Below are 14922 nucleotides of genomic sequence, written 5' to 3'. Positions count from 1 at the left end.
TAAGTGTCTCTTAGTCGACTCTAGTCGGAAAAAAAAAAGAAAAAGTTTTTTTGTTTTTTTTTAAGGGCCAAAAATGTTTTAAATTGTTTTTTGGCCAAGTCTACGCCTGCAACCACACGTAACTTCCACTTTATTCTTCTTATTCCTCGTCTTTGTATTGGTATTGTTTGTGTTGGAGCGCCTCAGTGCTAGCCTGACACTCAGCCTGAATTTTCATTTAGTTTCACTCCATTATTCAGTCTGAAAGCCCTCTCAATGCAGCGGAGTTCTGAGATGGGGGCGTGGCCAAAGTGGGACTCCACTATGAACCAACGCGATTGGTTCATACTGGATTGTCCCGATCCCGATTCGTCGTACAGATTTTCAACCGAGCAACACCGCCTTCGAAAGCGTCACCAGACCCTGAATGCTAGGCAAAGGATTCAGGGGGTGGAGCCAGGCTACCTCAGTGCGGCTGCAGAGTTCATGTGCAACCTCTTCCAGAGAGAGATAGAGACACTAGAAACTCTGCCGGAGACAAAACAAACTGTGTAGACTTGGCCCTTTGAAATAAAATGTATTTTAGCCCCCCAAAAAAAAAAAAAAAAAAAAAAAATGTTTTAGTCGGGGACAGGCCTAATATATATACATATATATTAAAAGATTTGCAAACATTGTCATGATTCTTTCCCCCCCCCAAAAAATAGCAGATCTACAAGTGCATAGCGCAGCCAAAGAAATCTAAAATGACACAGCCGTGTTCCTGGTCTTAATAATGGATTAATTCAACAACTTGTCAGCTCTTGGGGTTGGTGTGTGACACTGGCGTAGGCCTAGACACTCTGTGGGATGACTCTGGGGGATCCACAGCAAACTAGACGATGTCAAACTGTCTGAACGAATCCCTGTTGTTACTGAGCAAACCCATCCGACACCAAAATTGGTAGATGTTTTTTCTCCATCTGTCCCATTTATTTCCATTGTCTTAAAGGGATAGTGCACCCCCAAAATGACTTTTTTTTCCTATCGATTACACACCCCTTGGAGTTTGTTTTTGTCGCATTCCTAAACCAATAATTTGATGATCGGCGGCGGCTCCAGTAGGAGACTTAAAGAGTCAACTTTGAGTCTCCTACCGGAGACATTAGCATCTTTCCGCTGGTCATGAAATTATTGGCTTAGGAATGCGACAAAAACTAAAAAAATCTCCAAGAATTCAAGGCTTCATGGGGTGTGTATGTGTAATTGACAGAAAATATGTTTTTTTTTTTGGGTGAACTATTCCTTTAAATGATTCTAGCATCTCAAGAACACTTGAGCAGCACTCACACAGCTATTGATGGATGTAATTAGCCGTCATGGGGATGTAACCTTGGACATTCTTGGTGGCTCTATCTGCCAAAATGTCTATCTGGCGGGGCCTATCGAAGCGACTGAGCCAATGTGCCACCGACCGTGCTTGTAGCAATTTGCTGCCATGTTCCGGTTGCCCTTTCCTTCAAGCCATGCATAATGAATAGACCGGGAGGATAATACGTGCGTGTGCACAGCATTGTTTCAGATCGTAGTACGTGTCTAAGTGGTCGGGTGGCATCGTGGTAGTGGACCATTAACCCATTAAGACCGGGAACGCATCATTTTTAGATTTATTTGGCTATTCAAAAATAGCAGATATACAAGCTCATAGCGCGGCACCGAGTGCCGCGCTATGAGCTATCGCTATTTTTTTAAGCGAACATCTTTAACTCAAATAATCTTTGCTTCTGGATCTTTACAATCTTTAATTTTCATTCTACAAATGTCCGACCCCCATCAAAATATGTTGTTCCAGGGACCCCCAGATGCAAAGATTTGAGTTAAAAATGTTGTTTCCAAAAAATATATGTATTCAAAGATTTGCACAAATGTTCAAGATTTTTCAAAAATGGCAGATCTACAAGCTCGTAGCGCGGCACTCGGTGCCGCGCTACGAGCTTGTAGATCTGCTATTTTTTGAATAGCCAAAGAAATCTAAAATGACACAGATGTGTTCCCGGTCTGAATGGGTTAATCTGGCCTGGTCATGAAAAACACAAGTACATGTAGATTTAGATTAGCCTTAATGTTCATTCAGCTGAAGAAGACAACAGGAGCCAGACGGCGACACACACACACAATATGAACACTTCAGCAGTTCAGCAATTTTTTACCCTATTGTAGAAACCGTCCGTTACGAGTACAAGTTCGGTATTTGAAATTTACTTGAGTAAAAGTACCAAAGTATTGGCATCAAATCAAAATCAAAATGTGCTTGAAGTACCAAAAGTAAAATGTACTCATTCTGCAGAAGGTCCCATTTCACAAGTTTTCAAATGAATAAAATGTTTAAAAGTCCTATGAAAACAACGCGCCGCAAAGTGAGGCGTTGTGAGCTTGTAGATCTGCTACTTTCAAATTGCAAAAAGTATATAGGTCTGAAGCTATTTTGTAATAATAATCATCAAAATCTTCAAAGTATCTTGTAACTAAAGTTTTCAAATAATGGTAGTGGAGTAAAAGTACAATATTTGCCTTTGAGATGCAGTAGAGTAGAAGTAAAAGTATTGAAAATTAGAAGTACTCCACTCTCTAGTAAAGTAAAAAAATACCTCAAAATTGTACAGTACTTGAGTAAATCTACTTACCTTCCACCACTGCATTACCAGTTATCAGTACATTTGCTGCTCTTTGACTTTTCTGCTCCGTTACCGACACACAACTCTGTGTTCCCAAAGGTCTCTCTACCGCCTCGCACGTTCAGCTGTGTGGATTTGTCCCATCAAACGCTCTAAACGGTCGGACAATTTCCTATATCAGACGTGAGGCTATGGATTAAAAAAAAGCTATTAAGGGAAGGTAAACCTATCTATCCATAAAAACCCATAACCTATTAAGACCGGGAACGCATCTGTGTCATTTTTAGATTTATTTGGCTATTAAAAAATAGCAGATATACAAGCTCATAGCGCGGCACCGAGTGCCGCGCTATGAGCTTGTAGATTTGCTATTTTTTGAAAAATCGTGACAAATTTGTGTAAATCTTTGAATATATATTTTCCAAAGCGAACATTTTGAACTCAAATGTCTTCTAAATCCTAACAGTTTTTGGTTGCTATAATATCATTGGTTCTCAAACTGTTTCATGTCAAGGACCCCCAAAATTATATGTATTCGGCCGCGGACCCCCCATCTCAAAATATGTTTTTCCAGGGACCCCCCCAGAAGCAAAGATTTGAGTAAAACAATGTTCGCTTTAATATATATATTCAAAGATTTGCACACATTTTCACGATTTATCAAAAATAGCTCTGAGCTTGTACAGTATATCTGCTATTTGTAATAGCCAAAGTATAACATAATGGTTAAAGTGGTTACTCAGATGCGTTCCCGCGGTCTTAATGGGTTAAAGCACAACAGAGGGCAGGTATGTGGACAAGCTCCAATTCATAAAGAAAAACATACAAAAAACCAAGACCCTTGCTTTTGAATCTTCAAAAAAAAATCTACTAGAAAATGCCCGGAGACATTTTCAATAGATAAAAATAAAAATCCCTGTGCCACAGGAAATTGCACAGACTGAAAAGAGAACACAGTTAATACCAAATTGCTTGGAGCAGGCTTCAGATGGTCCGCCCTATCTGGCGGACGGACGAAACACAAACTGAAAACATCCACTCATTATGTGCAAGTGATGAGCACACGGACCCATTTTATTTCACAAGGTCATGAGCTGCCAGTTTGCCTTCCCCACTGAATTAACCCATTAAGACCTGAGGCGATTCTTAAAAATGTTTTCTAAATCCTAACAGTTTTTTAAACAAAAAAACAAAAAAACAAAAAAAGTTCAAGGTTTAAAAAAAATTGCAGATCTACTAGCTCATAGCGCGGCACTCGGTGCCGCGCTATGAGCTTGTAGATCTGCTATTTTTTAATAGCCAAAGAAATCAAAAAATGACACAGATGCGTTGCAGCCAGGTCTTAAAGGGTTAATGCCATAACAATTTGAAATGTGAAAAAAAACTGTTTAAATTCAGAAATCCCAAAGCATGATGCCAGGTATTTCTGGCTCCTTATTGCACCACTCAAAATGGCAAAGCATTATGCTGAATTCACACCAGTATTCCGCTTCCACATTCTGAGAAAGCAGCAGGGTTCCAATATGTTGCCAATGTACATTGCAGTATTGATACTTTTACTTACTGTAAAACAGTACTCTTTCCACCACTGTGTCAGAGGCACAGAAGAAAAATATAAATCATACTGTGGGCTTTTTCTGCTCAGAGCTGAGGGACTGTTTTTTTTTTTTTTTACTGTAGCAGAGCTTGACTTCTATGTAAGTACAGTCCTCCATAGGTCATAGGTTGGTATTCGTAGTGCAGCGCCCCCCCCCCCCCCCATCCAGTTATTACGCTGGCCCAGGGCGCTGTCCTGAGAGAGAGAGAGAGAGAGAAAGAGAGAGAGAAGAAAGAGAACAAAACAGAAGAACATTGGACAAGACAAAGAAGACTAGACTAGGACAACAAGATCTCAGTCTGTCAGTCACAACGGGAGGGAGACGGGGAGTAGAAATCACACACACACACACACACACACACGCACACACGCACACACGCACACACGCACACACACACACACACACATTTGAAATATGTATTTATGTCCACATAAACAGAAGTACGAGAATGCCATAAACACTGCCAGTGCTGTCAGATAATGGGAAAAAAGCCAGTTAGAAAGTGCATATTCTTTGACTTGAAAGGCCAGCCCATTGCTGCTCGGTCAGGGGGTTTCACCAGCTCGGAAAACTCAGTGGATTCTAGCGCCGCACCCAACGGGGGGTCCGGCGTCGGGTCGTGGGGTAGCCACTGTTGTTGGTTAACTCTCCCACTTTGAAGTGCTTGTTTATAAGCAACTCTGATTGCCGAAACCAGGCACATTGTCCAAACAGTTTCCCACAAAATCATAGTGCACATCACTACATTAACCCATTAAGACCTGAGGCGATTCTTTTAAAAAATCGAAATCCTAACAGTTTTTCGGAAAAAATATCAAAAAACAAAAAAATCACGATTTTTTAAAAATAGCAGATCTACAAGCTCGTAGCGCGGCACTCGGTGCCGCGCTATGAGCTTGTAGATCTGCTATTTTTGAATAGCCTAAAGAAATCTAAAAGTGACACAGATGCGTCCCAGGTATTAATGGGTTAACGACGGTAGTTACGACGGGTGTGTTTGTTAAGTTGCTATAAAAACAACATTAGCTGTAGTAGTTTAAATGTGTGTGCGTGTGCGTGTGTGCGTGTGCGTGTGTGTGTGTGTGTGCGCAAGTCACTGTGTATAATCCATTCTGTAAGATTGTTTCAGGGATCAGCAATTCAGCATAGACATCTTGCAGCAGGGAACTTGACCTGTACTGTATCGTCATTCGTCAATGTCTCTGCCAATCATTTCTGGTCTCCTGGTTCTCCTCTGCATGAGGACCTTCATAGACATTGCAGGATTTTTTTGTACAACTTTTTTTCGTCCTCTTAACTCATTCACTGCCACTGACGTAAAAAACGTAATTTTTCCCGTTTACCAATCCTGCCACTGACGTAAAAAACGTAATTTTATTTTTTTCAAAAAAGATATATTTTTTTTTCAAATTTGACCCAAAGACCAAGGAGATATGATTGTTTAAAGATCTAGACTCCCATCCACTTCCTTGTTAACTTAAAACTTAAAAATTCTGTATCTCGGCTCCTGAGTACTTTTTTTTTTCGATGAAAAATCTCTGGCAGTGGGCAAACGCGGCCAGCAATAATTGTGGCAGTGAATGAGTTAAGATAATTAGTCCATTAAGACCTGTGGCCGATTCTACATAATGTTTTCTAAAACGTTTTTTCTGAAAAACCTATGTTGCTATATCAGTGGTTCTCAAAGTCTTTCATGTCAAGGATCCCCAAAATTATATGCATTTGGCCGCCGACCTCCATCTCAAAATATTGTTCCAGGGATCCCCAGAAGGAAAGACTTGAGTTAAAAAAAAAAGTTTTAAAATATTAGCAAAAATTATCACGATTAAAAAAAAATATTGGATCTACAAGCTCATAGCGCGACACGAAGTGACGCGCTATGAGCTTGTAGATCTGCTATTTTTGAATAGCCAAAGTATAAAATGACACAGAGGCTTTCCCTGCTTTTAATGGGTTAGTAACTGGAATTTAAATATTACAGTTCTGTTGAAACTTTGTCTGTATTTTTCTTTAATTTACTGTAGCTGCATTGGTCAGGGAGTGTGTGTATACAATTTTAAAAAATGAACTACATTTTGACGTCATTCGGAACTTATGACCTTTTTTCCGGAAGCCTCTGCACCCCCAGGTGTCCTGATTGTCCCAACTAGTTCGGAAAAGCCTGACCGAAATGTTTCCTTTTGGTCGCTTGAGCTGTTTAGTCAACCAAACAATATTATTGTCTCACATCATCTAACATGTCTCTCTGGACCGTAGCTGTCCCACAAAATCTTTAACAAGTGTCTCTCTGTGTTGTATTTCTCTCTTATGTCTACCAGGACTCAACTCTCTGGCCTTTGACCCATTGACCAACAACGAGCCCCTCCAGTTCAGCGGCTCCAGCGGGCCACTGGTGACAGAGTGTCCTACTCTGGAGAACGCTGCCGACAACAGCAAGAAGAGGAAGAGAGCCAGCCTGCCTCAAGGTACTGACAACAACAACACAAACCTCTTTGATGTTTCTATTTATATTTTATATTTTGATGTCTGGCTTCAGACGCGCCTCCTGCAGGAGACTTTGGCTCAGATCTGAACCCATTTCTATCTGGCGTTTGGGACCCGTTGCGCTCGTATGCCCTTTGCTGACGTCGACCCCAGGCAGGGTTCGCACCTAGGGCCCAGCATCTGCCTTTGAAATTGAGTCTATATAGGAAGTCACAGTTCATATGAATGGCTTGTAATTTCGCTGTTTCACCCCCTGCTGGTGTCAGAAAGAATTTCTCTCCATTCGAGTGGGTCGGTTTTTGCCGAACTTAAGACTTGATTTTATTACCTTTAAAGGTATAGTAGGCAACATTAAGCCTAAATTTGAAAAATACCTCTATATATATATTTTGCATTTTTTCCCCTCTATCAGCCACTATATAATGATGCTGGGGTGTTTTCCTGCATTGAAAAACACTCCTCTTTCTGAAATCCGTATTTTCCCTACTATTTAGGTTACACATCCGGGTATCCGGTACGTAAATTCACGCACGCATGTGCGCATCCGTGCGCGTCCGTGCCCGTGTGAACTTTTTACTTTCGGTTTGAAAACGCTCTCAAACTTTGTTTTGGAGGCACATAATTTACTTTTCAGATAGCGTTTGGATAGAATTTAGCTGTTTAACTTCATATATGTGGTCAATTTGTCATGAAAGAGCCTATTTAAAAATTAAAATTCTGAGAACCGGCAGGGTGGGCAGTTCCTTGAATTGTATCCGAATAAAGCAACCCATATTCGGCATGGCCCGTTTATAAGCCTCCTTAACTCTATGGAAGTCCTCCCTGCGACACCCCCTGGTGGTCGGGGAAACGAACTGCAGGAGTTTATTTCTTTGTTTATCTCTGAATCGCCTACAATCCCTTTAATAAAAATTGTCATAAATACTATATGCTTCCAGTCGCTAGTTTACAATCTTCTTTCAATCACCATGATATGCGTTTTGGTAAATTATGGTCCCATTTATTTTTAAAATTGATGATAAAGTAGGGTATGCTCTAGGAGGGGCGTGGCGACCTTGTGATGCTTGGATTGACAAGCTACACAACCAATAACATTAATTTCCGTGTGCATAGGATATGACGCGATATAGAAAGATGGTGGATTTTGAAATTGCTGAAAAATAGTCTTCATTTACGGTCTGTGGAGTCAATGGGCGTAACTTTATCCATTTATTTTTTACAGTCTACGGTTCGCACCCACGACCTTCCTCATAAAAGGCGTATGTATGCTCTAACCACTTCACTAGGGCGGTTGTAGAATCACTGCAGTGCCCTCCTGTGTATAGTCTCAACTTGACACAGTCGACTTAACTCATCAGTCGTGTTTATATTCAAACATCAAGCAGGTTTTTAACCCATTAAGACCTGAAGCCGATTCTACAAAATATCTTCTAAATCCTGACAGTTTAAAAAAAAAAAAAAAACGGTTTTTATATCAGTGGTTCTCAAACTTTTTCATGTCAAGGACCCCCAAAATTATATGTATTTGACCGCGGACCCCCATCTCAAAACATTTTGTTTCAGGGACCCCCAGAAGCAAAGATTTCAGTTACAAATGTTGGCTTTAGAAATATATATATTCAGAGATTTGCACAAATATTCAAGATTTTTCAAAAATAGCAGATCTACAAGCTCGTAGCGCGGCACTCGGTGCCGCGCTACGAGCTTGTAGATCTGCTATTTTTGAATAGCCAAAGAAATCTAAAATGACACATATGCGTTCCGGGTCTTAATGGGTTAATGTTGCAAATTTACATATGCAAATAGATGGACAGAGTGCTGCTATAACAAACGCATGCATCAGCAATAAAAGCGATCATTATTGATGAAGGGTAGCAGATAAAACGGCTACTTAATTCGCCATGAAGTGTTTGCTTCAACAACAACAACAACAACACACTTTTACACTTCAATTTATGTACGCTAAGGACTTTTTTCCATTTTAATAAAAGTGTTCCAATTATATCCAGCATTTTCCAACAGCTTATTATGTGGTTGTTTCATGTAAAAACACTTAAAAACATTATTACTGACATGGGAGTTGTTTAATAATCCTATGATTTGGAGTTAATGTTTGTTGTTTTTGAGTAGCTTGCTGTGGTTGTCTGCTGCGTTGCCAGGTCTGCTTATTATAAGTGACTTTGGGCTTGTTTTTCAGTATAGTCGCTTGTAAATGTTTGTAGTTGTCGGTTGCGTTTTTTTTTGGGCTCGTTTCTAAAGTGTAGTTGCTTATTTGGGCTCGTTTAATTATTTAATCCAGTGGTTGTCCAATATTTTCAATGTCATGGACCCCCAAATTAATGTGTATTTTCCCCCAACCCCAATCTGAAAATGTTTTGTGCCAGGGAGCCCTGTACCAGATTTGTGTTGTTAGAATGCAACAACGCGTCGCGATGTGAGCTTGTAGATTGGCTATTTTCAAATTTGAAAATGCTCATGTGGCCTAATTATAGTAGTCACTTCTTTTGGGCTTGTTTTTATAGACCTAGTTGCTTATTTCTCTCGCAAAAATATGGCAACACTGGTTGTCTGGACTGTTTGGAGGTCAGGCTGTTATAGAGCCAGGAAGCTGCTCAGTCTCTTTGTTACCATGACAACAACACCTGTCAGTCTGTGTTCACACATTCTTTCAATTTCCTCCATCACAGACTTAAGAGATTAATGTGTTTAGATGTGTGTGTGCGTGTGTGTGTGTGTGTGTGTGTGTGTGTGTGTCGGAGCGGGTGGGCGGGTGTTTGTTTGTCAGAGAGCATGTCATCACTAAACTCTCAATTAACTTAATTCGATGTGATTGAGCAGTGGTGCGTCTGTTAACGATGTGTTTAATTAAAGAAGACGTCTAATTAATTGCATTATGAGCGGCAGAAAGAAAATCGCCCTTAAGACACAGAGTTGTTGCTCCATGTTTTCTTCAGTCTGAGTAATGGTAATTGGTCTGAATTAATACGCTGTGTGCTAACAAAGGCCTTGTTTTACCATTAATCTTAATTGATATGGACAAGCCATAGTGTGCGATTGTTTCCATGCAGTGGGATTATGCATTGTGAGCGATGTGTAAAAAGTCAAGTCATTTGTGTAACATGATATACTTGAGTCGCATCAATTTATTATGTTATTTCAAATTGATAGAATGGAATGATGCACACAACTATCATCCAGTCTATATTCATCCCAGTGATGTATGAGTCACCTTAAGAAGTTTATTAATGGTACGTGTATAGTTTTTAGCAGTGGGAATCAACAAGGTACCTCATGATTCTTTGGCCACGTTTTCGATAAGATCACGATCCTTTCGATATGTCGCGTTTTTTTTTTACTTGTGTTTAATACCATGACAAGTTTAAAGGGATACTTCACTTTCACATAAAATAAACATTTAAAAAATATATTAAAAATAAATGAAAAAAGTAATGGAAAAATCACGGCCCCCCTCACGCATATTTATGTGAAAGTGAAGTATCCCTTTAAGTCCAGATTACATCTGAAGTAACATCTACAACCACAGCTCCTGAAGCTCAGAGCAGGGTCTGATGCATGCATGGGCAACTGGCGGCCCGGGGGCCACATGCGGCCCCCACCTTCACTTAATGCGGCCCGCAGGCTAAAAAAAAAACTGGTATATTATTGATTTCAGCTGTTGCAATTCCAAACACGCAAACATGACCCGCTTTAATTACTTCAGTCTATATTAGTAGCTTAATGACTAGTATTACAATTCTATTGTCTTTTTATGTCTAATGTATTTGTATTTAAGTTCATAACATTAACATAAGTATAACTAAATGCATTTGAAATTAGATAAAAATGTTAGGATTCCAATTCAAAAACAGCAAAAAAAAAGAAATTGCAAATCTACAAGCTCAAAACGCGTCGCACTGCGACACGTTTTGAGCTAGTAGATCGTCTATTTTTGCTACTTTTGTGTGACATAGAATGGCGAAGTACAGTACATTAATTTACGACTGCCCGACAGTACAGTATATGCAATGTGGCCCCCTGGAGTGAGTGTGGAAACATAGTGGCCCTCTCCATCATCAAAGTTGCCCACCTCCTGTTCTGATGTGTTGTGTGTCTGTTGGTTGGTGGTTTGTCTCCAGTCTCAGTCAGGTCAGGTCCTCCAGCTCTCTGAGGACTCTTTGATGGAGCACCAACTCATTAGCAGACATGTGGATGTAGCCTCGTTAAGGAACCATAATGGATACATTTGTCTTGTTTGGGTTGACATTACTCTCTCTGTAATCCATCACACACAGCAGGCACACAAATGCATGCACGCATGCACACACACACACACCCCACACACTTCCTCTCAAATAAGACCCACTTTTATGAACTTGTTTATTTAGGAGTTGTATGAGGAACTCAAAAACCACCCATAGTTTGTCATTTTTATTTGAAATAAAAGTTGTTTTATTAGAAACTAGACCATACCCGTCCGGGGATATGAGCACCCAAAGTATGTGTAGTTTGGGTTATGTGCTGTGCACAGGCAGTATATCAGGGATGGAAAGTGACTTTGTACTTGGTACCTGCAACACTTCCAACACACCGCCGTGGAGCCACAGAGGACACACACAAATAGCCGCTCATAAACAGTTCCAACACTCACGCGGCCGTCGCATGCACGCGACCCGTCGCGAACACACACACACACACACACACACACACACACACTCACACACGGCCAGTGTAGTCCCTGCCCAGTCCGTGGCCAGCAGCAGTAAACTGAGCACATTGCACAGTAGCCTACAGTACGGTAGTGTTGGGCAGCAGTCATCCCATAGCTTGCGGGGCTGTAACCATGGTGACGGAATCTCCGGCGTTGACATAAACACGCTAATAAACAGCGTACATTTTGGGAAAGTGGGAAAAACAGGCGACGTTATTTGGTGCATAATATGCTAATGGTCAATGGCCGTGTGCAAAATGCAGATCAATTGCTCCGGCCATTGAGGAGAACCGGGAAGGATAGAGAACAGACAGATCCTAGAGGTTTGGTCAGTGGTGTAAAGTAACTAAGTACATGTACTCAAGTACTGTACTTAAGTACACTTTTGAGGAATTTTTACTTGAGTTTTTTCAATTTTCAATACTTTCACTTCTACTCCACTACATCTCAGAGACTAAATTACTAAATTATTACATTATAAAACATACATTAGCCACTTTAGCCCTATTTTATACCTAGGCTATTTGAAAATAGCCGATCTACAAGCTCACAACGCGTTGTGAGCTTGTAGATCTGCTATTTACAAACATTTTAGTACTTTTACTTTTGGTACTTTAAGTACATTTTGATACCAATACTTTTGTACTTTTACTCAAGTACATTTTGAATTCCTGACTTTCACTTGTAACTACTACACTGCAGTATTGATAATTTTACTTAAGTAAAACTTTTGAGTACTTTTTCCACCACTGTTTATATGTAGGATGTATGGGATTGATTGCTTACTCACAACATACTGTTGACAAATTGTTTACTGGCAGTGATGCCAAGACCACTTCTAACACAGAAAACTCTTCATTAAGCCACCGCCCAGTAACCAGTTGGTGTAAACACTAGTCTTATACCCATTACAGTTCAGTCAGCATTTCTATTTGACAGAGTCTGTAACTGTAAGGAATTAAATAACGCTCATTTGAAAACATGCCCACTCATCAGCCTTACAGTTTACTGATGTGTTCGCTTGTTGTTGTGACTCATGTAGTTTGGCTTTAAAAGAAACAGTATTCTGACCATTATGCTGCTCTGACCTCTGCCTGGTAAAAATCCTTCAATATTCTAACATGTTTGTTTAAATGTGTTTCCTATAAAGGCTGACAGATGAGACACTGCACACTTTGCAATGGCTGCCTCCTCTCTATTTCCCCTTTTGCCTTTCTGTGTGTGTGCGTGTGTGCGCGTGTGTGTGTGTGTGTGTGTGTGTGTGTGTGTGTGTGTGTGTGTGTGTGTGTGTGTGTGTGTGCGCGCGTCATTGTGTCTTTTTAAACAGACGATAAGCAGTGCCTTAGGGCACTCTGCATGCTGCATGGATTTTCCTGATAGTGCTTTCATCAATTTTACAGCACAGCCCAAAATGGCTTCATCATAGCCCTGTTGTATTTAACCTGTTAAAGTGCTGTTATTTTGTGCTTTGGGTTTTCCTTTTGTATGCCCCAACTGTTAGAAAAGTCATGGGATAGTGGTCTTTGTGGGTTGGGAGTTTTATTGAGATCTTGATCCACCTGCACCCAAAGCATCCTTGCACCCTCTGCTGTCCAGCATATTGTAAATCAATTAATAAGGATTTACTATAACAACATTTGTCAGTCAGACTAATTTCTTCATAATATAGGATATCATGGTACTGTATGGCTGTTATCTTATGGCCAGCTTTAATCTATTAACATCTCTAATGTAAAAGAAGATCTGGAGGCCTAGTCTCTACAGGCATGATAGTGAAACACATTTCATATATGGAAGAACATATACTGTATGCCAAGTCTGTGGCAATACTCTACACACAGAAGCAAAATTCACTTTTTCATAATTTTTTTATTGCAAAATAGCTCTTTGAAGCAGTGAAACCTGGCCTTCAGCTGAATTGGTTCCAAACACCCTTGTAACAAGGCCTTGACACTGGCATAAACACATTTCTGTGCCTGGATTAAAACAAGTCCCTCGCTCACAGTCATGCGTTTTAATGTCTGTCTGTATACATTTACATGTGTCAAAAGAGGCCAGTTCAGAGCTGCAGTCCTCATGAATGACACAATTGTTTCTGTCACCCATCTGATCTCATATGCATTAACATTGAGTGAGAGCTAGCAGAGGATTGCTGCTTGAATAGAACTCTGCTGTGAGGGCTGCGTGGTACGATTGTCACCCAGCCCATCTCTATGTGTTGACACTGATGAATGGGTGCAGTGTTGTAGCACAATGTACCTCCAATGTGTGGAACACAGCAGCAATACAAAGCTCATCAGCTGGCAGAAGCACTTTGGACATGGTATAGGGAACCTTTTAAATAGACGGTGTCAGTTCTTCTCATTCATGTCAATACAGTAGATGAAAGATGACAAGAAAAAAGTGTTCCTTCTCATACTGTGTTAAAGGTTTCATGACATTCATTCTCTTTAGTTTTTTTGTTTTGTTTTATGACCTCAATTACACCCAAAGAACCTGAACTTTCTGTGGATTTTCTGTGGTCTGGGGTTTTCTGAATAATTAGGCAAAAAAAAGTGCTGTGATTCGCCCCTGGACTTTGATGTCATAGTCCATTAATTGCGCCCCCTCTCCTCCCCGCCCCTATCGTTCTCCTTTGGGGGGGGGGCGGAGCAGAGGCGATATTAGACGATATCAGGCTGAGGTTGTGAGCCACTCTGCTACACATGCACTATACCTCCTTTATCCTTAGAGACAAGAGATTAGGCCTTGATATAGGAAGGAAGATGGAGAAGATGCAAAATAAGACCCGAATGAAACAAACGGTTAAAAAGAAGGATGGATAGAGAAGCACTGGAGTGAGGAAGAGGAGCCTTAAGTGCCTTAACACTTTCCTCCCTGTGGCTTCCTGCTTGACTAATGCGTCTGAACACTGTTCCGGTCAATGTTATTACATCAAACTTCAGGATTTAATCACGCTAATCATTTGGTGCTGATTTCAGATTAAGTCCATTAAACCCCCCCCCCCCCTCCCTCTTCCTTCCACAAACACCCGAGGGGCAAGTTCACTCTCGTTTTTACAAGCGTGTTTAACCCGTTAAGACCGGGAACGCATATACTGTGTCGTTTTAGAATGTTTTAGCTATAACCATTATTTTATACTTTGGGCTTTTTCAATAATAGCAGATCTACAAGCTTGTAGCGCGGCACCTAGTGCCGCGCTACAAGCTTTTAGATCTGCTATTATTGAAAAGTCTTGAACATTTGTGTTGAATACATTTATTATGTTTTTTAAACAACGGGGATCGGCGGCCAAAAACATATCATTTTGGGGGTCCTTGACAAGAAAAAGTTTGAGAACCACTGATATAGCAACAATAGTTTTTCAGAAAAAAAAGACAAAAGATTTGCACAATTGTCCAAAAAAAAATCAAAAATAGCCCAAAGAAATCTTAAAATGACACAGATGCTTTCCCGGTCTTAATGGGTTAAAAGACTGTTAAACAAAACCACCACTGTG

General features: G+C 40.4%; 1 protein-coding gene across 2 annotated transcripts in view; it reads left to right on the top strand.

Moving 5' to 3' along the window:
* enox2 (ecto-NOX disulfide-thiol exchanger 2) overlaps positions 1-14922 on the top strand; it is a 257495-nt gene that overhangs the window by 121336 nt on the left and 121237 nt on the right. For both annotated transcript variants that reach the window (XM_080416778.1, XM_080416779.1), the window contains one exon: positions 6550-6696. In XM_080416778.1, coding sequence (XP_080272904.1) covers positions 6550-6696 — 147 coding nt within the window. The remainder of the gene's footprint in view (positions 1-6549; positions 6697-14922) is intronic.

This window comes from Gymnoscopelus braueri (genome assembly GCF_963280865.1).
Source record: "Gymnoscopelus braueri genome assembly, chromosome: 20".
Lineage (NCBI taxonomy): Eukaryota > Metazoa > Chordata > Actinopteri > Myctophiformes > Myctophidae > Gymnoscopelus > Gymnoscopelus braueri.
Note: the sequence above shows the minus strand (reverse complement) of the source record. Positions and strands in the feature narration are given on the sequence as shown.